At 40.2% G+C, this 25,545-nt stretch overlaps 1 protein-coding gene across 4 annotated transcripts in view; it reads left to right on the top strand.

Moving 5' to 3' along the window:
* sgk1 (serum/glucocorticoid regulated kinase 1) overlaps positions 1-23,851 on the top strand; it is a 36,269-nt gene extending 12,418 nt beyond the window's left edge. The window contains exons 4-14 of one of the 4 annotated variants that reach the window (XM_005745565.1): positions 6,953-7,168; positions 10,768-10,831; positions 19,597-19,672; positions 19,887-19,962; positions 20,070-20,258; positions 20,375-20,506; positions 21,278-21,514; positions 21,634-21,729; positions 21,858-22,013; positions 22,096-22,185; positions 22,386-23,851. In XM_005745565.1, the coding sequence (XP_005745622.1) occupies positions 6,953-7,168; positions 10,768-10,831; positions 19,597-19,672; positions 19,887-19,962; positions 20,070-20,258; positions 20,375-20,506; positions 21,278-21,514; positions 21,634-21,729; positions 21,858-22,013; positions 22,096-22,185; positions 22,386-22,553 (1,500 nt within the window). In that variant the 3' untranslated portion in view covers positions 22,554-23,851. Of the gene's footprint in view, positions 1-6,952; positions 7,169-10,767; positions 10,832-14,521; positions 14,757-17,208; positions 17,597-18,121; positions 19,470-19,596; positions 19,673-19,886; positions 19,963-20,069; positions 20,259-20,374; positions 20,507-21,277; positions 21,515-21,633; positions 21,730-21,857; positions 22,014-22,095; positions 22,186-22,385 lie in introns of those variants that run through there. The other 3 variants (XM_005745567.2, XM_005745568.2, XM_005745566.1) reach the window with 3 other exon arrangements.
* Positions 23,852-25,545: the final 1,694 nt, after the last annotated feature.

Below are 25,545 nucleotides of genomic sequence, written 5' to 3'. Positions count from 1 at the left end.
AGTGTATTCCATTTATTTCAACAAAGTAACTGTATTCTGAATACCACCTTTTTAAACGGTAACTGTAACGGAATACAGTTACTCATATTTTGTATTCTAAATACGTAACGGCGGTACATGTATTCCGTTACTCCCCAACACTGATCCCTGTGAGACAGGATGCACTATCCATTAACTCACAGCAAAGCACATTTCAAAAGGTTTCTTTTGAAATGTTCTCGGACCCAGAAAAAAGCCTCATTTGACAGTTAGTAAGCTCTTCTTGTTAATATTTTGTCAGAGTCAGCTAGATCATAGTGTACCTTTGTACCGGCCCAGATGATACTGGTGTCATCTGCATTTTAAAGAAAATGTCTCATGGGTCAGTTGGCCGTGACGTTTTGTTCTCCACAGAGGGAGGCGGTCTATCATAAATCTACCTTTTCTGTTCTCCTTTAGCAAGTGACAAAGCCCTGCGGGCTAAAGTCCTCTTCCACGAATGCTGATGCATTATATCTGAGTCAGAGAAAGAGATCAGGGAGGAAGCATGATGCTAGAGTTAATTCCTTTGCAAGATCCTGTCAAGCGACTGTAGGGGTGATCACGAGTACAGCTGCATGTAAGGTGTTGAATCACACATGCTGGCAGACTTCAGAGGTAGAAATGGTCCTGTTGTAGGCCCACATATTGGCTGTTGACACTGACTTCTCAGATAAGTGGTATTTTCTTTTTAAAGTGTAAATGTGCTATTGCTGCACTTTGCACTTGAGACTCTGGCTCCTGACGTAGTGTTACCTAAGAAGAGCCCTTGCTGTACACTCTGTTACTTTTTGATGGCGCTGATAGTTAATGACTTGTGAGACAGATTCCACTGATTTACTTGTGACCTTTTCACTGGCACGCAAACTCACTCTGGATTCCAGCCAGATCTCCCAGCTGGGGGATGTGACCTGTGAAAACTGGATGGAAACCCTCAAGCTGCTGCATTTTCAATTAAATTTATAAGTTTACAGTTTTTTAACAATGCCCTCCACAAAATAACAAAATGACATGATTTATTGCAGGGCTGCTGGCCCTGTATTAATTGCAACTAGGTGTACTTAATGAACTACTGAACTTTGTCCTCTGTTCACCAGCTTGAGTCGCATTTACCGTGAATCGCATTACTGTCGAAATATAGGTCTTAGCTACTACTGGGAATAAGAAGGAATTAAGAGTAACAACCCACAAGGCCCAATTATATTTGATACAAAGAATTACACAGAGAGCACTGGGAGCCAAAATCCCGTTCCAAGTTGTTGGCTTGTCATGCATACTGTACCAATACCAGGGGAAAAATACCTCTCATTCCAAACTTCTGATGGTACTCTTTTGAATAGTTTAGAATAGCCTATGGTCACAAATCTTTGCCATCTGTGTGACGGCAAAAATTTAAAACCACACCAGTCTGTTGAATGCCGCACTTGGTGAGGTATGATGATGGGGTGAGGTAAATAGATTGGTACTTATATATAGCACTTTTCTACTTTAATTGAGCACTCAAAGTGCTTTCCTGCAACAAGCCTCATTCACCCATACATTCACAGAACTTTTTTTTAATTAACATTCACAACCTCACAGTGTCTTGGATACCTCAGACGCAACTTAGGGTTCAGTATCTTGCCCAAGGAAACTTCAAATTGCAGATTAGAGTACCTCGGGGATCGAACTCAGACCTTCTGACCCTCCTCTACCACCTGAGCAGCCCCCACCACATATGACACCTGCTTAGCACCAGTATGAAGATAGTTGCTGTCAGTTTGGCTTGCTGCCTGCTTTGGCTTGCTCACCTTGAAAAACCTGAAGAAGTCAACTGGTTGACTTTTTTTTTTGACTGTTTCAGTTTACCTACATCAAAGGATGCGTCATATCATTTACAACCTTGATACTTTTACATTATTACCAGTCACGCCAATGACTAATAATATCTCCCCCAATTTAAAAATATTTAATTAACATATAAATAAAGGAAGTCTCCCAGGGCCCCGGAAAGCAGTTCTAAGCTACCACTGTTTAGCATAAACTTAGCAATGGAAAACTGCTAATCCTTTCCTTTTCTTTTGTTCCACAGCCAAGTGCTCTGGCAGGCGAAGAATGTGGTTGGCATGCAAACTTGGAGTTGCTTTTCTTACATGATCTCTCATCTTTGCTCACAGTGAATGCATATATATGCTCTAAAATGGCACAGTGCATTTGTTTCCATTGTTACTGCAATATCATACAGGCGGGCTTTTTTCTTTGCCAAGCCCCAAGAAAAGATAAATAAACAGAGTGGAGGCACTTCATACCTTGGCTACAGTTTCCTGTATCTGCTGTGGGAATTTTGCTTTGTGGAGAATCAGCCAGATCTAGAGGCAGGTGAGGCAGAGAAAGTAAGGCAGATTGTTTGTGGTGTTAAGAGGTATTCTGATAATCTCTGAAGTTTGAACAGACATTGAAGGCATTCAAGGTACACAGGAAGAGATACCTCTTTTATGACTGCTTGACATGTAGTGACAGGTTAGTTTGAGGACGTTTTTACCTGATATTTTGAACAAAGAACGATTGAAGACAGGGTTAAACAATAAGAGTAACTGACACAAACAAGTATTTTGAATTATGTTAATGCTAATGACTGTCTTGAGATTCACATTCACGTTACTACTTCTCTTCCTCTTTTCTTGACCCACTGGGAAAAAAACTCCCTTGTTTCATTGTGAGGGAATTTGGGAATTACTGTTGTTCTAATCTACCCTGAGAACCCTGCTAATCCCATCTTCCCCCTTGCTGTCCCAGAGCTAAAGCCAGAAATGCTGTGCCACAGAGGCTCAGTAGCTCCCTGAGACTGAGGCAAAACATTTGCTTCTCCCAGTAACATGCTCATCTCAGCTGGAAATGATTTTTGTGTACTGTGGCCTTAGTACCCAAATACAAGCTGCTCCTGTTGTGCATTGTGTGCATTTTGTTGTAATTTGTGTCTCAATTTCGGCCTAAATCTGTTAGTACACCCTGTGTAGTACACTATGTGTGTAATGTATAGATTTCGACTGGATATTTGTTGTCCTATTTGTTGAAAACATCCTAGTTTATACTGCAAGAGAAAGTAGCTTCAACTATAGGTGAGTCAGATCTTTATTCTAGCTTTAAATAAATAACCTCCTGAGTTCTCATTTGGGAAACATTTTTAATTTATCCTAGCTATTTGGGATTAGTTGGGCCTGATGAATATAAAAACAAGTCTTCGTCAGGAAGTTGAGCAGGAAGTTGTTATTTTGCTGTGTTTTAAAAAAAAAAAAAACCTGTATGTCCTCACATGGGTTCACTGTTTTTTTTTAAAAAGTATAACACATAAAAGTTAATGTTGCTTAACAAAGTATGAAACTATTGAACAGAATGAAGTATAAGGTGCAGAAAAGCCAACATGGGACAATGAACCATGAAGCAGCATTTTTAAATTCAGCCAGACATGTTGCCGCCTTGTTTTTTAATCAATTTTAATTTAAATGCTGAGGATTTTTTTTTAATGTATAGTTATCAATATATAATATATAAAGAAATGTGGGGAAAAACTTCCAAAAAATGGGAAAAGATAGCATTATATTATCTTTAAAAAGGGCCATGGGCTGAGGCATAGTAAATGACCATGAATATTAATGTATTGCTAAGAAGACAGGGTTCAGAGACCTTGTCACCGCAGTCCTTGAGATTTCAAGATGAAAGCATTCAAGCAAGTCCATTGAAAATTAGAATGAGCCCAGATGAAAGCTCAAAAGCAGCTTAGGGTCAATATCCAAATCTTGAAATCCCAAATTTACTCCTTATCCACTTCTCTCTTTAACAGTGGTATTATTCTCTGTCTTGTTTTTAATTTCGGGTCTCCAGAACTCTCCTTTTTTCTCTGGCTCTGGGGCTCAATTTCCAGTTGGATATATTGCACACATCTGGTGATTTTATTCCACGTGGACTGTCTGAATCATAGTTTAGGCATAGCCTGTTCACTACTTGGATCAGATTTCCTACCATCTCTCATTAATTTTAAGACCTGTTTGCCATCTAAGAATGGTTTGGGGAGGTTGGGGGACCTATAATTGGATATTTTATGTAAGACCATCTTGGTTTATCGTTCTGTCTTTCAAACATATTTTTCTTTGTCTTCATGTTGCTGTTCAATTTAAGCCAGGTCGATTTAGACTTACACACTGAGGGGAGCTGGTGAAGGACATGAACGGATAAGCAGGAGAAGGCCACAAAAGGGTTACCAAGAGAGAGAGCTGAGCCGTGGGCTGGCTGTTGACAGCACCAAAAAACACTGTTGTTATCTGCTGTGCAAAAGCCTCTTGACTTGGAGCTTTATCATACAGTTTCATGGCAAAGTCTACTGTATGGGGCTTAAGGGCATACCTTTAGGCAGTTTTATATTAATTTATTACTGGCCAAAGCCATCTTTCTCCTTGCTGACAGGAAGCAGGAAGCTTTAAAAATTGCTCAGATTGAGTTTTCACAGAGCTATGTAGCTGATGTCTCCTGGTATAAACATGGAAAATATTACTTCCTGAGTTGATGAGGTGAAAGGACAGATGTTGTTGGAGAGTGCTTACATAATGTAACCACTGTTTTCTTATTGGTCACAGCACAAAACAAGGTCAAAGGAGCAGGGAAAGGACTGGGAATGTGGAAACGGCATACATATATTTGTATGTGTGCGTGTGATATGCACTCCCTGCGGACATGAATTTTCATAACCCCAGAAGGAGGCTCAGATAGAGGCCATTCAATAAAAAAGCATGCATGATAAACATGTACGGTCCAATCGAATAAATAGCACTCGTTCGATTTAGACTTGCATACCGAGGGTAATACTGCACATAATTAAATGTGATGAAATGCACAAAAACACACATTCAGTCACTGACAACTCAGGTCTATCACATTTCCTTTCTAATATGAAGTTAAATGTGTACATCCTTTCATACATCAACAAGTCTCTAACTGGTTTCACAATGGTACATTTAAGTTTATTAAAACCACAGAGCTATGTTCCTGTTTATGTAAATTACTAAGAATTGTCACATTTGGGGAAATATATACATTCTCTGACTATATAAGATGACTGATATTGACTTCATGTCTTTAGCTACAGTAGTTAGCCTAGCAAAAACACAAAGACAGAAAATGCTAGCCTGATTATGTCAAAATACAAAAATAACAACCTCAGAGGCACAAACTCATATTTTTCCCTGAAGGTTTTTGGTTTTAATTTGCATATAAACAGACTGACAGTAATAATTCATGAATTTATGGGGCATTACTTGGAATGCTAACTTATTAGCTTGATTTGTTAAGATATTCAATCATATACAGTTTGCCTCCACTCTAAAAGATTTCCAGTACAATTTCTCTGCCTGAATCTAACCTCATTTTAAGAAGACACTGATTCATGGGTGTGCATACTTACTATTTTACTGAGGTTCAGTGTGAAGTGAAGTTCAGTAGCCATTTATCTGGGTCACCTGAAACAAGTCGACACTGGCAGTGAAGTATTTGTGTCACAGCTTAACAACACACTGTAAAGCACAAAGCTGTTAGTCCTCCTGGTGTGCATGAGACAGATGGGTTTTTTTTTTTAAAGAGAAACTCTTTTTCTTGCTACTTACTCCTTGTAGTCTTTTTTTGTTTGTTTTGCTAGCCACTGTTCAGAACAGCAAAACAGCACCTAACGTGACTCTCTCACATTTTTCTACAAATATAAAAAACATAATTTTTCCTCTTTCTGACGTTCTGATACATAGATTTAATTAACTTTTGTTACTGAAAAAAGTTGTTTTCACATATTTCACACCTTTTTTTAAAAATTCGTTTTGCTAAGCTAGACTGTTTGGCTGCTGGCGTTAGCTGAATTAACAAACAGATAAGGAAATCGTATCCATCCACTCTTATGTAAACCTCAGCCAGAAGCAAACACACATTTTTATAAAATGCTTAATTGTTCCTTTAAGACAGTGACTATGACTAAATGTCATTGGAACAGTATGTGACCAGAGAAAACAGCTCATTATGAACTCTCCTTCTAACATTGGGTAACAGCTAAAATCAAGACCTGAACTATCCACATACGGGAAACTTTTTTACACCGAGTTGCAAAATTCACCTCAAATATGCTCACATGCAACGTCACTCACACACTGTATTTCTTCATGCACTCCTATGCAACTGTAATGTTGGGTGAGCGGAGCAGTGACCGCCGATAGAGGCCTTGATAAGATTCATTTGAAATGGCTCCAGTCACTGAACATGTCTACTCTGCATGCCAAGGGCAACATTTCCCTTACATAAGAGCTTTTCTAGGTCACTGGCACATATATCAGTGTGATTTGGCTTCCTCAAGAAATATTTGCACCTTGACTTTAGTTTACACTGTCACATGTGTGATATATTTCTCTCCCAGACCTCCTCTCACTTTTATATGTGTGTGTGACAGAGCTCTTAAATTATTTCTGTTTCTGATATGTGTTCTGGCAGTGTTGCTGGCCACTCGCTAAGTAGTGATTGAGAAGAGGATGTTTGTGGTGAAATTGTCCTCTGGAGCATGTGTCACTGTGCAGCTGTCACAAGAGAGAAGATTACTGCTAAGACTGAGCCTGACTCACTCAGTTTATCCAGTGCAAAGCAAATCCGAGTCTCAGTTATTTGATTCATGAATGGATCAAACCCAGTACAGTTTAATCCATCAAATTTAAAAATGTCACTCACAATTTTTTTAAACACATAATTTGAGGCATAATTTAACTAGTAAATTGGTTAAACTGCCTTGACCGGTAAATGTGTCATACTGTAAAACTATCCAGGTTTTTTACTGCTATAACCAGCGTATCAATAAAGTTCTATTAGTCTTGGATATCATTCTGTTTGAAACTTTATTGGCTAATGAAAGAACACGACTTCTCTAAATTTTCAGGTTAGGAAGTGGAAAATGCTGGCTCGCCATCATGGTGACGGTACAGGCAAGCAGAAGGAAGCAGAGCCCGACCTCCACCTGTGTGGCTGCTCATCCTGGGGGATTCACGCCTCACCCCTCTTGGCCAGCCCCGTCATGCTGGAGTGTTCTATTTGCAGCGGGCCCTACATCAGCTACGCCCTAGAGGACACCTGGCAGCCACGCCAGCGTACACAGGCAAGTTTATTCTACAGCTACTCAGATTATTGCATCAAATGCTAACTTGTTGAGATAAACAGTGGATCCAAGAGTGATGGGAATTCCAGGTGTATTAAGCAGGAAAATTAAGGAAATCTCCAAAGAAATCATTACCAAAACCGTTGTTATATAATATCTATATTACCTGTATGTGGAAATAAAACATTTCAAATCTATATGTTATATGTGAAAAGACTGATTAAATAAATGCACCACCAGGCAGTAGGAGTAGTTACTGCTACAGTGCTCCCATAAAGTAGGCGATGGAAGTCTTTGTGGTATTTTGCAGGATTTCTAAAGGTCTCTGTCAAATCCTCCCCAAACATTAATTTCAGCTCATTTTCTTTTTTCTGTGGTGCAGTGTGTTTTCCGTGAATGTTGACATGATTTTAGAAGATAATTCTCTACATGAAGATCTGTTTTCCACGGCACCTACAGTTTTATTATGGATCATTTGACTCCTACTCTCTGTAGTGCAAAATGCTGATGGGCACACTAGTTGCATTGCTGAGCCTCCCTTTTGTATTCAGAGTAGAGTTCACCTTTGTAGCAGCGTTAAGGACCTTTACCAGATAAGTGCTTACCAGTTTTTATTACCTCTTCGCCATTCTTCGTCTTTATGTAATGAAAGTGTCATTCACCTGCTTCAAAATGTTGCTACTGAGGTGAATGTATAACAAGTTAACATGGTTTAATATTTGCCTCTCTCCCCTTGGATAATAGGGCATGCCACATTCCTACTGCCCAAAATTATTCAGGGAACTCAAGTTCTTATCTGCCAGCTTAATAAATAATTAACAGTTTACTGGTTTTACCTAGCTATGGTAGCGGTAAGCTGTTAAGTTTAAGAAAGGATGACAAGATTTTTTTTCTGTTGGTATAAATGAAGTTCTGTGAGTAACTCTATTTTTTATATCTTTTTTTACTTCAGTGTTTTTGCAGATACATATAAAACGAACCCAGATCAGAGTTCCTCAGTCCTTTGTTGGTAAAAGTCGAAATGCTTCTTTTCTTTTTTTGCTGTTAAATATGCCTCATCCGATGATTCACTGTCAAGTTACACAGACCGCTACCTCCCCTTGATCCCAACACAGAAAAAAATAAAATAAAATAAATTCTTCAACCTTGTTCTCTCTGCTTCAACAAGCCACACTGGTCTTCTTTTGGAAAATATGATGAAATATTAATGAACAGAAACCCCAGATTCACCATCGCTATGGATACATCTCCATCAGACCTTCGCTGAATCAATAAACAACCTGAAGAAAAGGAAAGTTAGTCAGGAGGGGGTTAACGGGGAAGGCAGAAAGACAGATGCAAGTGTAAATCCAAGGAGAAATGAGAAAGGAGCATGAATGGTGAAGCGATTGTAGACTGTAGAGAAAGATGTTGACAGTATGAGGGGATATGAACAGTGAGTCATATATTTGTTTACAGTATTCGTGTCTGAGAGGAACGATGGAAAGATGCAGCAACTGTCAGCTATATAAAGACTTAGAGGTAAAATGACTGATGTGACAGGCAGACTGCTCAAAGCTTTGCCTCTGAATGAGTGAACAAACTGATGGGATTGGAATAACTTTTGTGCAGACACACAGGCACACGCACACACATCCTTATCCCTCGGCTTGTTTCGATCTTGAAAAAACACTCATGGGAGACTACTAAGTTTTCCGTGCTGCAATGTGGAACAACAAAGTAGGCTAAGATTGTGTTTACCAGGAGCCACTTTGAAAAGTTGATGACAGACGGCAACATCATTGAAAACTAATATCTGACAAGGCAGTGCACTTTGATGGGAATGCCCTGAGATGCAAATGCTGCCGGTCCTGTGACAGCTGCCGGTTATGTTGTATGTGGAAAAAGAAAAAGTGGGACAAACTTAAGTAGCTACTATTGGGACTTGTGTGTTTACACTCGTATGTGTGAGTCATTTCTGCCTGTCACATGCAGAGAAATGTTTTGACAAAGTAAAAGACATCCAACTTCAGATGCGGATATGTTGACTCCATTACATTTATTTATGCTTCCCAGATAAAGGTTTTGCATTGAAAATACATTTTTCCTTTTATACTTATCAATCTAGTCTTTCTAGTCTGTTGCCTGGTCTAGTCAGGGCCCATTTTTCATGTTTGGAATATAGATGAGTTTTAAGCAAATTTATTAAAGAGTCATTTCCACATTCAAGTTGTTAGCTATTTTTGTTTTAAGCAACAGATTCACAGAAATCCAAATAAATAATAGAGAAAATTCTATGAAAGCTTACTTATAAAGAGCCATGCACACAGGAAGTTACTAGAAGTGGTGTGATGACCAAAGACCATCAAAACTCAATGAAACTGAAAGACCTGGGTAATTGAACAGGTTAAATAATCATTTAGAAGAAGAAATGGTCAGATATTGAGGTAAATACAACTCAGCTTTGAGTCAAAAATTAAAGTGGCTTTCAATGGAAGCAAAGGATACATGTGATTGATAAATTATAGGTTGGGAAGCATATTAGACATTTATTAACTAAGCCCCGTAGCTATATAATGCATAATCCATTATATAAACCCTGCATTTTGCTTCACACCTAGTCGTAGGTCAGTCAGTGGATACTTTACTCCCATTGGTACCCTTTGAGAGTATGAGAACTGTGTACCCATCCACAGTGATTACTTTTGCCTAGTCATTCCAGCCCCTTCCTGTGTGCATTGCTCTTTTAGAAGCAAATGCAATCTCCAGTTTGTAAGTTGACTAGCTCATCTTACCTCAACAATAAAATGCTATTTAGACACCAAAGTATCATTAACGATTAAATTCTATATATTAATATGTAGCATAGTAGATCAGCTTCAGAGGCACTTTTTTCTCCCTGCAGTCTTCCTGCAGCAACTCTTGTATCCTGTAAATGTCTTTGGCCCAACTGAACGAGATGAGTTTCATTTTGGCATTCTGTCTGACTGAAGAACAATGATGCTGTTATACTGTCGTTTAAAGCAAGCGATCCAACCACTTTTTAGAACAGGAAACCAAGAGAATCAGTGAAGTCTCACACTGGGAATCCAGCCTTAATAAGACATGTCGAGGGGAGCTAGCTGGAATGAAGGCCTAAATCAGTGTGGGAGAAAACCAGCGTGCTTTAAAATGCCAGCAGTCAAAAAGGTCACACCTCATATAGTCACCATTTATATAGTTAAGAATATCAACTTAGACTGATGATTTCAAAACAGCTTAGCTTTATTTTATTGCATTTTCCCCCCTTTATATTTTATTCTAGCAAATCAAGCAAAAAAGCATCGACTAAAGGGAAGGAATGGATTTTGACCTTTTAATCAACTAGCAATGAATCGAATTTGTCTTGATATGGATTATTTCACTGTAGATAGATGTTATTTTGTTGTACTTGAGTGTTATTCTACTGTACATAGATATTATTTTACAGTATATAGCTGTTCCTTTAGTGTATTTAGATGTATGCCATAAAATGGATTTTAAAACACCAACTAAAATAACAAGAACAATCTTACTTTTATATTTGTTTCTCTTGAGTATTTGACTTGCTTTTTCTAAGTGGTGCCATATTTTCCCCCCAGGCTATGGACCTGTACTACCACAATGAGTCAGACCCAGACAGCTACTGTTGCCCTGGTGACAACAGTAAGTAACCAGCAACTAAGCCTGTTGTTTTGTATTCTTCCATTTCCTGCCTCCCCCTTCTTTCCCTCTGCTTTCCTACTGTGACTCCACATCACAAACTCGTATTCCTCTGTTGTTTCTTTCCACCATCCCACTCCAGCAGTCCCAGCTCATTTCTCTTTATTGTCGCCAGTGACGTTTATTTTTTTCTGTAAGTCCAAAGTAGTCTTCGTTTTGCTCTACTTGTTTGTTGTTGCGTCTTAGTCCAAACCTAATGAGGTTGTGACTTCACCTTACCTCACCACTTTGCCCTCTGATCCACCCTCTAAACTCCTGGGATAATAACTGTTGTTCAGAAACCAAGATTACTTATTTGTTTTGTGGAAACTTGCAAAGCAGTAGTTACAGAGGCAATCCTCAGGACCGATCATTATGCACACAATGCAGTGACCTTTTCTGTTTACAACCTCTCGGGCGCTTGTTGCTTACATGTGTACAGTTGGGTGAAAGTCTACCTTGGTTTATGGCCAAAATGACAGTAAGTGACTGTACTTTAATTTTCCATCATGCTTCACAGTTGTGCCACAAATCAAGCTCCAGTACAAAGTGCATAGGCTGTATGCGTGACATGTTTTGGCACACACTGCCTATCTTCTTTCATTGGCTGTCAATTAACACAATAGCCAAAGCATAGGCTCCACCGAGTATGTCCGTGTGTGTCTCTGTTTGTGCGTTCCCACGAACCACTTTCCTCCCTCTTTTCAAATTCAGTTTATTAATTCTAAGTAATAAATATCAGATGAAAGGCAACATTTAGCATTTCCTGCTTTGCACTGGAATTGTACAGAATCTTTAGGAGCTATCTGTTTCCAATTAAATTATTTGCTTGTACTATCATTAACTGTGTAGAAAGCGCAATTTTAAGTAATACGTATATGTCACTTAGTGCTATAAAGAACCACAAGAAGAACCATATTGCATTTAAATACCAGTGTATGACTGTTACTATATTGTTGTTTATTATTACTGCAGAAATAAGCTTTTAATGGCTAAGGTTGAGCTCATTTTAACAATTCTATACGTACTTTTTTGTATGTCTCGTCTAACATTCACAAAAACACACTGATGAATGCATCAGGGGCAGCTCAAGGCTCTGTTTCTTTGGGCTGTATCCTTGCTTGACTTTGACTTGTTGGAGCAGCTCAGATTTGAACCAGTGACCTTCCAGTGATTAGACGACAATCAAAGTGCGTCATTTGCAAAAAGCTTATCATATAAACTTTATCTATACAGAAATGTTCTCATTCATAAGCATTTGTAGTGCCCAAAATATTTAGAACAAATATTTTTGTTCTAAGAAGTAAAGGTGCAGTACAATGGCGTGTACTACTCCCTACACAAATCTGACTTTTGTCATCTGAGGACCTGTTAGAGGTCTGTTTCTTCTTTTCCAATTGCTCATTGATGCAGTTTATCTTTCTGCTGTGGTTTGAGGCAGTTGGGCTGCTCTGTGAAGGGAGTAGTACACACTCTCGTATTGAGATTTTAGGTTGCTTTGCATTGGAGTAACCAACAACTTTGGAGTTTTAGAAAAATGACTAGGCATTTTGAAAGTGTTCTCAAATGTGTGGAGGCTGATGAACCAGACACTTAACTAAAGTTATGCTCACATAGTTTAAAAAAGGGTTTTCAAATGATCAGTTAACAATTAATATGATAAATTTGCAATCGATAACAGCGGTGTGATAGTTGCTTATCAAGGCCTGTACAAAACCTCGTAAAATTCAGTGCTTTTATAGCTAAAAAAATATATTTTCCTTTACAAGAGAAAGGTATTTCATAGTCGGCAAAACATTTTAAATCTGAAGTTTAAGTGCCTGTTTGAGCTTAAGCACAGTCCTGAAGTAAACTTGCATTCTGTACTACTGCAGCAACTGTGCTGCAGATCTGCAGGTAAGAAATGTGACAAGAACCGTATTCTGATTTTTTTTTTTTTTTGGCTGGCAGTAGTGTGCCTGTTAATAATGGGAGTTTTCAGCGGATGGATAGAAATCCAAGCAATTAGCGGAGATGGTGACAAGCTGTTCCTGTGGCCTCCGCTGTCATGCTGCTACATCCTGTCGATCCACATTGAGCAATTAGTGGCTTTTGGAGTACTTAGAAGTTGAGGACCGTCACATATGAGTCGTTTACAGTGATGCATCGATGTATGTGACACATGAAGCGGTGCAGAGAGACAAAGACTGAGGGATTGATCCAGTAATAATAATAATTATAGGGAGCAGGGATCTGACTGGCTAATTTTTACAGAGGAAACCATGCCTGTGTTATTTTTTTACTCCTCTCAATAAGGGCAGTCTTATGTAACCAACACTACTTGCAAAAGAAACCCTTACTGGAAACACAAGTATGCTAGTGCTATAAATCAGCATGTACACATTGACTTATGGTGCTTTTCCCTGTGGCAGCAGGTTTATATAACATGTTAATTGCTAAGCCTGGATTTGAGTGTGTGCATGCGGGGGTGCGTGTTCTCAAATTTTCCTTTTGTTCTGATGTACAATATTATCAAAAGGTCTGTTTTAACGCTATTATTTACTCTTTTTTCCCTGCGTGTATGACGCATCACTTACCTGTGTCAACCTGCCTTTCAGCGCTTAACAGACAAACATGCTGCTCACGCCTACACACAGCACGCACATATTTGCAAATACAACACAAATATATGCATATAATTCGTAATATAATATATATTTCCATAATAACACTGCAAATCCAAAGTGATATCACAGGACTGAGAAGAAAGTCTGAACACATTAATTTGTATTACACCTTAAAAATTAATAATAAGACCTTTAATAGAAATATATATATAGGTCGAGATTAGCTTGCTCCACTTTTATCAGCTAAGCTACTAATCACAGATAAAAATAAAAATGTAACAGTGATGTAACAGTTTTCTAGTAAAACGCTATGCCATCTCTGACACTATCATGAGTGTCTTCCTGGAGTTACATAAACATTTCAAGGAAATGGGAATTTTTGGTGATTGAGTAACTTGCCATTTTACTTCAAGGAAGTGATTAGGAAACTTCAGGGCCAAACATATACGCTTTAAATGCCACAGGTGACCCAGTGGACATGTCCATCAAAGCAAAGATCAAACCGGGAAGCAAAGGATGACGTATCGATATTGATAGTCCCGCGGGCCATCTGACAGTCCTCCATGTCCAAAATAAAAGCCTAGCTGTCCTCTGTGAACAGCCGAGGACTTTATATAACAGTGTCATTTGGTTCCTCATCGCCAAGGCTCATTCACATTCATCACCAGATCAGCTTTACTCACAAGCACCCTCACCATCCTCGACACACAAAGAGTGGACATTAGGACATGGACGGATGAGAGGCTGAAAGAGATGAGCGTATTTAATAAATGGATGCCAGATGCTGGAAACAGGATGAAAATGGGCATATGCCGGTCTTTGTGTATGTGTGGCTATGCTAAAGGTGGGTGGGATGAGGCAGCAGGATTGTGTTTCCATGTATACTACAACTCTAATATCCTGCACCAAGTCAACCCCATCCTGTCCTTTCATGGCTCACAGGGTCTCTGTGTGAGTCAGTTATTTCTTTGGCATTGATGGCAGTGCCACTCACGGGTTACATAACATACTAGTGTCTCACACACATAGGCAGCAAACACACAGCGTGAGTATTGTGGGAGCCTCCTCTTGTTCAGGCCTGAGCTTGGAGCAGCCTGCGAATCCTGAGGCGAAAGCAGGCCAGATAGGAAAAACACTGAGAGAACCTTTGTTACAGCCGCTCCCTCGCTCCAATTTCTTCCTCTCTTCTGATCTTCGCTCAACACTTTGCTCTCATTTCATTCGACTCTTGGCTATGACCAAACAAGTGCAGAGTGAAGATCAATGCTTACACCCTGACGAAGGTAAGGCAGCGTCTTCTTCTTCGTCTTCATCGTCATCTTTTTAAATCTTCTCCCTCAGTGCAGAAATGGCTATATTTTCAGCCATTCCTCTGAGGACAAAATGCAAGTCATTCTACTAAAGACTAATTTTTCAAGTTCAGCACTACAGTAGCTCTCTCTTGGTATGTCATTTTCCTGTCATCTTGCTATTTTTTGAATGAAGAAATATTAGATGCTTCAACTTGTGTGGCATTTCTGAATTTGCCAAATGTTGATAAAAGATGTCAGTTTTAATCCCACGCGGAGTGTTGCTGAAGTGTCACGCAGAATCATAGATTAAATGCCCGTTGAAGGATGTCACTACCACACAGCACCTTGCACTGCCTCAGTAATAAATATCTTTCACTCAGTTCTTGGTGGTGCAGTGAGGACGGGCATGTGGAGCAAATTTAGGATGTGCTTCCAAGTACTCTTGTGCCCTTTCTCCCTTTTTTTTAGAAAGTGTGCTCTGTGGGTCTCTCTTCAGGCTTGTGGGTGCTTGCATGTCCTTTCAGACTCCCTGCAGGTTTGTTTTGCCCTCCAGCTCAGCGTTATGTGTATGTGTGAGTGTGTGAATCAGGTGGCTGTGGTGGGCAGATTAATAATAGATTTTGCCCTGACTTAAGGGAGAAGAAGAGACAGCAGTAAAAAGTTGAGGCTGTATTTAAAAAACTGCAGAGTCACCCATGGAAACAACCTGACTCTGCACAATTCTCATCTTTGAGTGTGAAACTAGAAAGTTCGATTAAGAACACCAAGACTGCCAGGGTAGTTTTATAAGTGCCCGTGAGCAAAACTACAGTGTGCAGATTCCTATTAGCCAACATATCAATCAGACTGTGGGGGAAATAATTATTTGATCCCCTGCTGAATTTGAGTTTGCTCACGTACAAAGACGTGAACAGTCTTTAATTTTTATGGAAGTTTCATTTTAATGGAGAGAGAAAGAACGTCAACTAAAAATCCAGATATAAAAAACACATTACATAAAAGTTATAAACTGCTTTGCAAACTACACGGGAGGAGCTTGTTAATGATCTGAAGACAGATGGGACAACAGTCACCAAGGACACGAGTGGTAACACGCTACGGTGTAATAGAAGCATATGTACAGACCCTTAAGTTTGCCACTGAACGTCTAAATGATTCAGAGAGGCAAGGAAGAAAGTGTGGTCAGATGAAACCAAAATGGAGCTCTTTGGCATCAACTCGACCTGCTATGTCAGAAATGCTGAGCATGTACCAAAGAACATCTCCACAGAACATCTCCACAGTGGAGGTGGAGACATTATGCTTTGGGCTGTTTTTCTGCTAAGGGTACTTCTTGGCACTGAGGGTCCATGCACCATCAAATCTTGGCAGAGAACCTCCTTCCCTTAGAGAGAACACTGAAGGTGGATTTTCTAACATGACAATTGAAACTGAAAGGTTTTATAGAGTTTCTGTAAAGAGGAGTGGTCCAAAATCCCCCCTAGTAACGTGTGCAAACCTGGTGTGCAACCACAAGAAACATCTTACAGCTGCGCTTGCCAACAAGTGTTTCTCCAACAAGTACAGAGTTGTCATGTCATAACATGCAAAGGAATTTATAACTTTTATGTAATCTGTTTTTAACCGACTATTTAAATGTTGATGCTTGCAGCTGATCAAAAAAGAGAAAACGGCTTCTCAGAATAGACCAAGGCTAAATAATTTCATGAAAAGCAGACATATTCAGGCTCCAAGGTTTAGCTCATTAATCGATAAGAACTCGGCATTGCTCCTGTTGCTCCTGACACAGGTGTGCCAAGGCACTGTTAATAAATACCCACAAAAAATTAAGATAAAAATAACATAAACTGCATTGCACAACTTTTTTTTTTTGAAAAAGGCGCAGTTTACGTCAGAGTTCGTGCAGAACTGCAATAAATGATCACTGCCTTGTCATTTGTATCCTCACCTCCCCTGCTTCCTTTCACTTATCACTGAGATGCCTTATCTCACTCACTCCCAAAGACTCCCAAAGAAGAAGAAATATGGGAAAATTCATGAAAGACACTACCGTAAGAACATATCAGGTAGATAAAAGTACTCAGGATAATGAGAAAGCATTTCATCAATAGACAGGTTAATTAAAGGCCCAAACACTGGCAACGGCCAACTTGCCAACTCTGTGAATTTCTGCATCTTTTTTCATTCTGAGCGCAGCGTGTGAACCTCAGGTGGCTGGTGGAAAAACACTGGATATGAAAATGAACTTTTTTTTAAAGGGGGAAATGTTATTATTCTTCTACACTTAGCCTTTAACTATAACCCAGCTTCGTAATGCTGTCACAGGGAAGTACAATCCCAAGTATACAATACAGATGGATGATGAGGATTATTAGCTCATACTTAATATTAGCCTTACCCTTAAATCCATATCAATGTAGGGTGGAAATAAACATGTGCATTTTTTGTGTGGACACTTTTATTCATCCATTCATCCTTTTCCACTTATCATCAGGATCACGGGGCATTTTTAAATTAAAGTTCAAAGTTTAAACGCTTAACTTACAACTCGAGCAAACTCAAGGGGAGCATTTGAAGGCAGCAAAACCCCCGCCCTCGAGAAAAGTCATGCAACCATGCAACGAAACACAAAACTTGGAGAGTGGAAGGAAATAGAGGCGGGACGTCTCCGCCCTTTTAAAGAAAGAAGAAAAAAATGCTGGATGAAGGTCTTCAAGAAAAGGAATGCGGTGTAGTTCGATTACCTCCCTGCCGAGGAGCCAAACCTTTGTTCTAGTAGTGATTGGGATATAGAAGCATCCACATGAAAGATAAAACGACATCTCTGACGTGTAAGTACGCTCAGTATATTTTGAAAACACGGGCAATCGTTTTACAAAGAAAGAAAGAAAAACATCGCTGTTGTATTTGGATCGTACACTTGTAGGAAACTAAAAATCCGCAGTGGGGTTTTTTTTTATACACTTACGGCGCAGGTGTGCGTATTTTAATAGTTAACTAATGCAAAACAAGCGCTTCTAACACAATTTGTGCACGTCTGTGTGTGTCAGTGTGTCCTGCGAAGAAAACACAGGCACACATACTTGGTGTATGTGGGGTGGGGTGGGGGGGGGGGGCTCCCATTCATCCCATAATCCCATGACCTGGATTTATGATGCTCATATCTATTTTATTGTCTTGCTGGTAGAGAGTCTCTTTAAAAGCGCAGGTGAGAGCTTGGTAAGTCTCTCTTGCAACTTGTTGAGCTCCGGTGATGCTGCAGGTAGACAAAATGAAAACTTCCGAGCTGAAAGGTTTGTTTTCTGTGGAAACTTATTGCAGTGCAGTTTTTTTTTCTTTTGATATTAACTACGGAATTGAGATCTTTTAAAAATGCATTTTGCTTGTGTTTCAAAAATTGTGCGGCGCCACTTTGGTACTTAGAGTGCGTTTGTCTCCGTTCTCCTCACACACAGTGATCGGCGTCTCGATTAAGTGCTTTTGGCCTTCACATGAGATATCATCTTACGCACATTCCACGGAGGGGTGTAGATAGAACTTGAACCAGGTGCCTTACATAACCGTGTATAACTGAGCCCGTCTGCTCTTCAAGTGTGCCAGCGCAGAAAACTAATCATTTTCTGCATTGTTACACACATTTTTTCAACCCTCATATTCTAATACTTTGCTTTTTTCTTACTGGTAAGTTAAAAACACACTGTTTCGTCTCTGTTTTACTTTGGACTGACTGTGTACAGGAGTTTCACTCTGTACTTTTCCACTACCAGTGGCTTTTCTTGGCATCTGGCCTCCCTCGGCTCAGGCTCTCCCTCTTGTCCTTTGTGTGCCGGGACAGCCTGCGTCACTCCCGACGGTTTTAAAAGAGGAACAGCCAAAAATTGAACTTGATAGTCCTCATGACGAGGCTATCAAATTATTTGTACTGAACCTTACTGTACACTCAGCGCGAATACACACGGTGCAGGAATGACAGAAATAAACAGGGACTTGTGGAACAGTCACGATCGTCTCGATCAGTTCTGTTTTAGTGTGCACTCATTTGTAAGACAAAGTCCATCCTGTATGCCTGAAACACTAAGTGGCACCATATGTTAGGCTGTTTACTGGATACATCTGGATTTCATTTGCCCATAGGGTTTGTGTTTGCAGTTTTTGTGTGTGTAGATAGAAAATGTGTTTATTTCGTGGTCGGTTCAGACTGCCTGACTCTCGCCTTACTCTCGGGGGTGTTAAAGTTGGAATGGTATTGCACAAACTTATGTGCAAATACCACTCCAACTTTACAGTGAGTACAGTAGTAATCACATCTTTTTTTCTGCCTTTTGTCCATGTTTTTGACGCAAGCACGGCTGATGTGCGGCCATGACGCGTTGGGAGCGCAATGACCGCTGATTTGTCGAAAAACGGGATCGATCGCCTTCTCTTGGTTCACTTACCAAAGCTAAATGTTTACCAAGGATCACGCCCACCCGGGAGGTGGAGTAGGGGGTATGGAGTGTTGTGGCGTATGGGGTGGAGAGAGACAGCTCCTCCCTCTTCGTAGCCCTATGTAAAGCGAGTGCCAGGGCTAGATGGTTATAGTTTGGTTTTTGGCAGTCTGGAATCGCGGAGCTGCTTTTTAACTCATCATGACGGTCATAACAGAAACGCAAGAGCCTGTGCTGACTTACTCCAAGTCTAGAGGGCTAGTGGCATTAGTCACGGGTATGGATAACAACAAGATTTTAATTTATGATGATGATGATTAGTGGAATCTCTATGTTGCTTTTTTCCTTTTTAGTCCAGTGTAAATAACCTTTCCATCCGTCTTCTTTTTTCCATTGTTTTGCAGCTTTTATGAAACAAAGGAGGATGGGTCTGAACGACTTCATTCAGAGGCTAGCCACAAACTCCTACGCCTGCAAGCAGTGAGTATCAACTCACATCTGACTCATATTATTGTTCTGCGCTCAGTGGAGATTGAAACATTGGGAAACCCAACCAAACATTCTAGTTATACTGCACTGAAGAAATATTTGATGTGTGGAATGATGTTAGTCTTTTCATATTAGTGCAAATCTTTGGTCATTTGTGTGGAGATGAACTAAGTTTGAACTCGGTGTGGTTGTTGTTGTTTTTCAGTTCCGAGGTTCAGTCCATCCTGAACTTGAGTCCTCCTCAGGATCCTGAGCTCATGAACACAAACCCCTCTCCTCCTGTAAGTAAAATGAATTGTGCAATATACGGGCATATCCTCTGTTTTCATGCTTATCATACATGTTATGGCTCCAACTTTTTTTAATCATCTCTGTCCTTCCCTCACAGCCCAGTCCATCTCAACAGATCAACCTCGGCCCATCATCCAATCCTTCGGCCAAGCCCAGCGACTTCCACTTCCTCAAGGTTATCGGCAAGGGCAGCTTCGGAAAGGTTTTGCTTGCACGCCATCGCACGGATGACAACTTCTACGCTGTGAAAGTCTTACAGAAGAAGGCCATTCTCAAGAAGAAGGAGGTATGTGTGCTTGCAGACATGTTTTTGAATTTGAACTCGTACACACAAATTGCAAGCATACCACGCAAGGTGTGTTCATGTCATCCCCCCTAACCACCTCTCTTTGTTTCAATCAGGAAAAACACATTATGTCAGAGAGGAATGTGCTGTTGAAGAATGTCAAGCACCCGTTCTTGGTGGGCCTGCACTATTCTTTCCAAACAGCGGACAAACTGTACTTCATCTTGGATTACATCAATGGTGGAGAAGTGAGTTACTAGCTCAACTGCTGACACGTAGAAAGATGGAAAGTCTGATCTATTTAATGCTGGAATTAAGGTCGAATAAATTAGAGGATAACTTTGAGATAGAGGAAGAAACGAAAGGGAACAGAGGCACCAGACGTGACCTGTAAACTGAGGAGGAGTTTAAAGGAATAGTAATGCCTTTCCAGATCAGAAACAAAGATGAGACAGAGCAGAGACAGACAGAGGGGATATCCTGTCATGAGAAGAAGAATAGAAGCTGCTGCTCTCTGTTTTTTTTTTCTTTTAAACTAAAGGAAACACCTCTCAGGAAATCATCGAGGAGGGGGGGGGTTGGGACAGCAGAAAAAACTGTGGGCCAAAAATAGCAGCGCCATTCAGACTTGGTGTGCCTCTAATCGAGCTAATTTCCTGTGATTGTTGGACGAGCAAAGACAGTGCTGATTAAATATGGGCCTCATCAGGAAGCAGGATGCATTTACTCTCTTTTTCTCCTTTCTCTCTTTTTCCCTCCATCCTGCCGGTCTCTCACTCCACCTTTGGTCCTCAATTCATCTGTCTTCTCTTGTCAAACTTTTTAAGCTGTCGCCATCCTGCCTCTTAATTTCCTCCCATCCGGTTTCCTTTCTGTCTCTGTCTTTTTTCATCCATTAATTTCCTACCCCTACTTATATACATAATTCTAACAGTGTAATCAAGTTTAGTTATCAGGAACAAAACTGCTCTCTGCACTTGTTTCAAAGACACTTCTTTCTGTTTCCCTCTGTGTTCCAGTTGTTCTACCACCTGCAGAGAGAGCGCTGCTTCCTCGAGCCCAGAGCCAGGTTCTATGCAGCAGAGATCGCCAGCGCACTGGGATACCTGCACTCACTAAACATTGTCTACAGAGACCTGAAACCAGAAAACATCCTGCTGGACTCCCAAGGACACATCATTCTCACAGATTTTGGACTCTGCAAAGAGAACATTGAACCCAATGGGACAACATCAACTTTCTGCGGTACTCCAGAGGTAAGGAGAAGCTGTTCAGTGTGGCTCTGCTGTTAAGGTTTTCTCACAGTTGTCTGTAATAGCTGACCGTTTTAACTTACCATTTCTTATCATCTTTTGTTTTTTTTCTCCCTCTGCAGTATTTGGCTCCTGAGGTGTTGCACAAGCAGCCGTATGACAGGACAGTAGACTGGTGGTGTTTAGGAGCTGTTCTCTATGAGATGCTGTATGGCCTGGTGAGTACTTCTAATCATATTACATTACTTTAAATTGGAATAAAATTAGATATTTACTGTTGTCTTATTTGGAACACTGAAAATATTACAGGCATTTATGCTAATTTGCTCTTTTATTCTGCCACCAGCCTCCGTTCTACAGCCGCAACACAGCAGAGATGTACGACAACATCCTGAACAAGCCACTGCAGCTGAAACCCAACATTTCCAACTCGGCTAGACACCTGCTGGAGGGCCTGCTGCAAAAAGACCGGACAAAGAGACTGGGCTGCTCCGACGACTTCGTAAGTCTCCATCTCATTTGATTGTTTACACACCACACGTGGTGACGAGCATCATTTAATTGTTTTGTCATTTCTTTTCCAGATTGAAATTAAGAACCACATATTCTTTACCCCCATCAACTGGGACGACCTCAATGCAAAGAAGATCACCCCTCCCTTCAACCCCAATGTGGTATGCTCCCTTTTTTTAATACTCTGTTAAGCCCCGAGAAAGTCAGGTTTATGAATTTTCACTGTACCCGCTCTTAGTATTTACACAACGTAACTAAAGAGCATGAAACATCCTCACTTAATACATTTCCAACTATGGTAAGGTATTTTAAAGGTTGGCTAATTCCTGCTTGTCTCCCTGCTCCTTCCTCTCTCATGCAGACGGGGCCCAATGACCTGCGGCACTTTGATCCGGAGTTCACAGACGAGCCGGTACCCAGCTCCATCGGTTGCTCCCCAGACAGTGCACTCGTCACAGCCAGCATCAAAGAGGCGGCCGAGGCCTTTGTGGGCTTCTCTTATGCCCCATCTATGGACTCCTACCTATAGGATTTAAACACAGGCACTTATCATAGACACTAGTTTAGACTTATTGGGCATGAAACGAGGCATGGCCGTGGACTTGCATCGTGACCCCACTCAATGTTTACCATCAGAATGATGGACATCTCCGAAACCTAACCCCGCGACAACTCTGCATCTACAAAGACTTTAAACATGTGTACTTTGCCACATCCTCTGCAACTCTTGAATGCTTGCCACAAGAGGATGCCCAGTTGGAGTTCTGATCCTCAAGCTTTTACTTTCACTACCTGCAGTCCCCTTTCAGCCTTCAGTTGTTCATCTATTTCCTGATAGTGGAGGTCGTTTGCACACAGGCAGCTTAAAAGCTCCCCTTGATCCCGACGCCACGAGATACAAGCACACGTCCAAGTTCCCACCTTTTTCAAAGAGAGGAAGGCCGGACCAGGCCCAGAGAAGATTTCCATTTTCATCTCTGTAGCGAAAGAACCTTCCCTCTTGAGATTTCTGCTACCACCTGTGAGGACCTTACCTTTTGAGCGCGAATGAGTAGCTTGGAGATGACATTCATTTTGGTGCTTTAGTTTCTTTTCATGTACTTTCCGTGTGTTTTGAAAAGGGAGTTATTTAAAAACCGAATGTTACAGAGAGACAGATGGGTTAATTTCATTTTTCTACAAGGTGCCTTTATATATTTTTTTCTCTCCATCAGAACTTACATCATTTGAGTTTGACTGTGTCGACACTAACATCAGAGTTTTATCTGCTCTGCACCTGATTTTTTTTTGGTTTTGTTGAAGTCACTATCGAGGAAAGATGTAGCACTAAGTTAATCCAATTCTTCTGTCTTTAACATGTGACATGTTAGAACTCGAATGATGTTTCACGTCTTCTTTTGCACATAAAACAACAATGCTGATAGATGGAAAGAGAGCGCACTGCTGCTGCTAGGTGGCGACAAGAGGGATGTGTTGTGCAATGTTTTGGGGAGAGCTGCTCGCCGACCGAGTTCCCCCTCATTCCTCCAGTCTTCCACCCGCCACGCAGTAATGTTAACGGCGGCCCGCGGACGGGCTGACACTTTAACTGAACATTCCATTTTAATATTGCTGTAATGCAGTTTGATGGTATTTAAGTTTGTTTGTATATTTGGAGTTCTGTGTACTAGTTTTAATGTATATTCAACAACAAAAAATGACTACAGGTATGCTTAAATATGTATACAGTATGTAACAATGTTAAATGTACTGTAAATTGTAAAAATTGTTTAAGATTTACGTGACCATGTTTGGTTTGCAATAAAAGTTTAACTTTATTACACCTTACAAATGTGTTATTATTATTGGTAAATGACTTGTGCACAGAAAAGCTTAGCTGATTCCCCTTTGGCTTGAAATGTCTTTGCCTCTACAGAAAATAAGTACTTCAGAGTTAAAGAAAAGCCCAGCATGAAGAAACATTTACTAGTCCTGGTTGGAACACATTTGAACTACTGAATGTCCCACTTTAGGTTAGAATGAACTTTATCCTCCTCCATGCGTCAGCAGCCTTACACAACAGTGACTATGACATTCAGCTGTGTCTGCCTGGGTGTGTGAAGGGTCAAAGTATTTGCTAATAAAGCCAGTACAGGTTAAACAAAAGTCAGTGCACCCATGAGCAATGCTTTGCTTTGAACTATAAAACAGGCACATAGGTGAGAGGCATTTTGTTCCAGTGCTAATAAACTAATATTAACAAAATAAACTAACAGGTTGGCATGCTGATGAGCTACTATGTCCTTCTGCTAGAGTTCAAGGTTGTGTCAGTACTCAATAACATCCAGGGGATTGTTGTGAAGGTGAACCCTGACCTCCATTTTCCTTTGAGGGGAAGAAAAGGAGAAAGAATTGGCCACCAGAGACAAGTGTTATAAGGGGGCAGAGGTGGCAAAAGTACAGACTTTCTTTGCTTAAGAAGGAGTACAGATACCTGGGTTAAAAAAATACTCCAGTAAATGTTGATGTTTTTTTTAATTCCATTAAAAGTGAAAAAGTACAGGCTCTGAAATGCACTCAAAGAAAGAAAGTAAAAAGTATCTTCTTGAAGGACAATTATACGAGCTATTTCTGTACAAAGTTAACTGAGCCTTGTGCTATATTAATATGTTAGTAAAATAATATTGCTACATGAAAAACCAAGAATTATTCAAATTTAAATTCAAATTCTAATGAATCTGTTATGTGTTAAAATTCCCTTTACTGAACCCTTTACTTCAGCAGGTTGGAAAACCCTAAGATCGGTTGCGGTAGATCAGCACAGGGAAAAGAATTACAGCTCACAATAACTTCTAATGTGAGCTCCAGCAGATTTTCTTTGTGTACATGGCGTGATCAGCTGACCTGCTGTTCTTTGTGGATTTACACAACTGAATTAAGCAAGATGTCAGCAGTTTCACAAGCTATCATGGCTGATGTCCATCCCCTACCCGGACACTATACTGTTTATACTGCCTTTACACCACACGGTATAAAGTAAGAATTCAGCGAATTCATCTAAGCATCATCACATTATATACAAATTAATCTCTGCTACACTTGCCGTAACCTAAATCTGACTATCAGCACCTCAGCCACCCACTGTGCACCAATCCAACACAGTGCTTCACTGTGAGTTCACATCAGTACTGCAAACTAACCTGTTTATCTTGCACATAACTACTAAACAGTATTTTCGTGCACCATTTGAGTAACACAACATTAGTGTAGCTTTGTTTGTTTTGCAGGAACGTTTCACAAAACGAAAATGCATAATTAATCAAAACACATCATATATAAATCCATCATGTTATTAAAATTATGACATCACATGTAAGTCTTAAATTTGCCATTAATCAAGCGTCACTGAGAAGTTCTTATCTTTATATATAAAGTCTCTCCTTTCTGTCTTCCTACATGTTTCTACATCTCTGAGTGAAGTTATCGCGCACTCTTTTCTCTCCCTGTGAAATACAGCAGCTGGACCTTTAGTTACCAACACA

Source organism: Pundamilia nyererei, unplaced genomic scaffold, assembly GCF_000239375.1.
Source record: "Pundamilia nyererei isolate P.nyererei 1_Seehausen unplaced genomic scaffold, PunNye1.0 scaffold00161, whole genome shotgun sequence".
Classification (NCBI taxonomy): Eukaryota; Metazoa; Chordata; class Actinopteri; order Cichliformes; family Cichlidae; genus Pundamilia; species Pundamilia nyererei.
The sequence above is the reverse complement of the archived record's forward strand: the minus strand, read 5'-3'. Positions and strand labels throughout refer to the sequence as shown.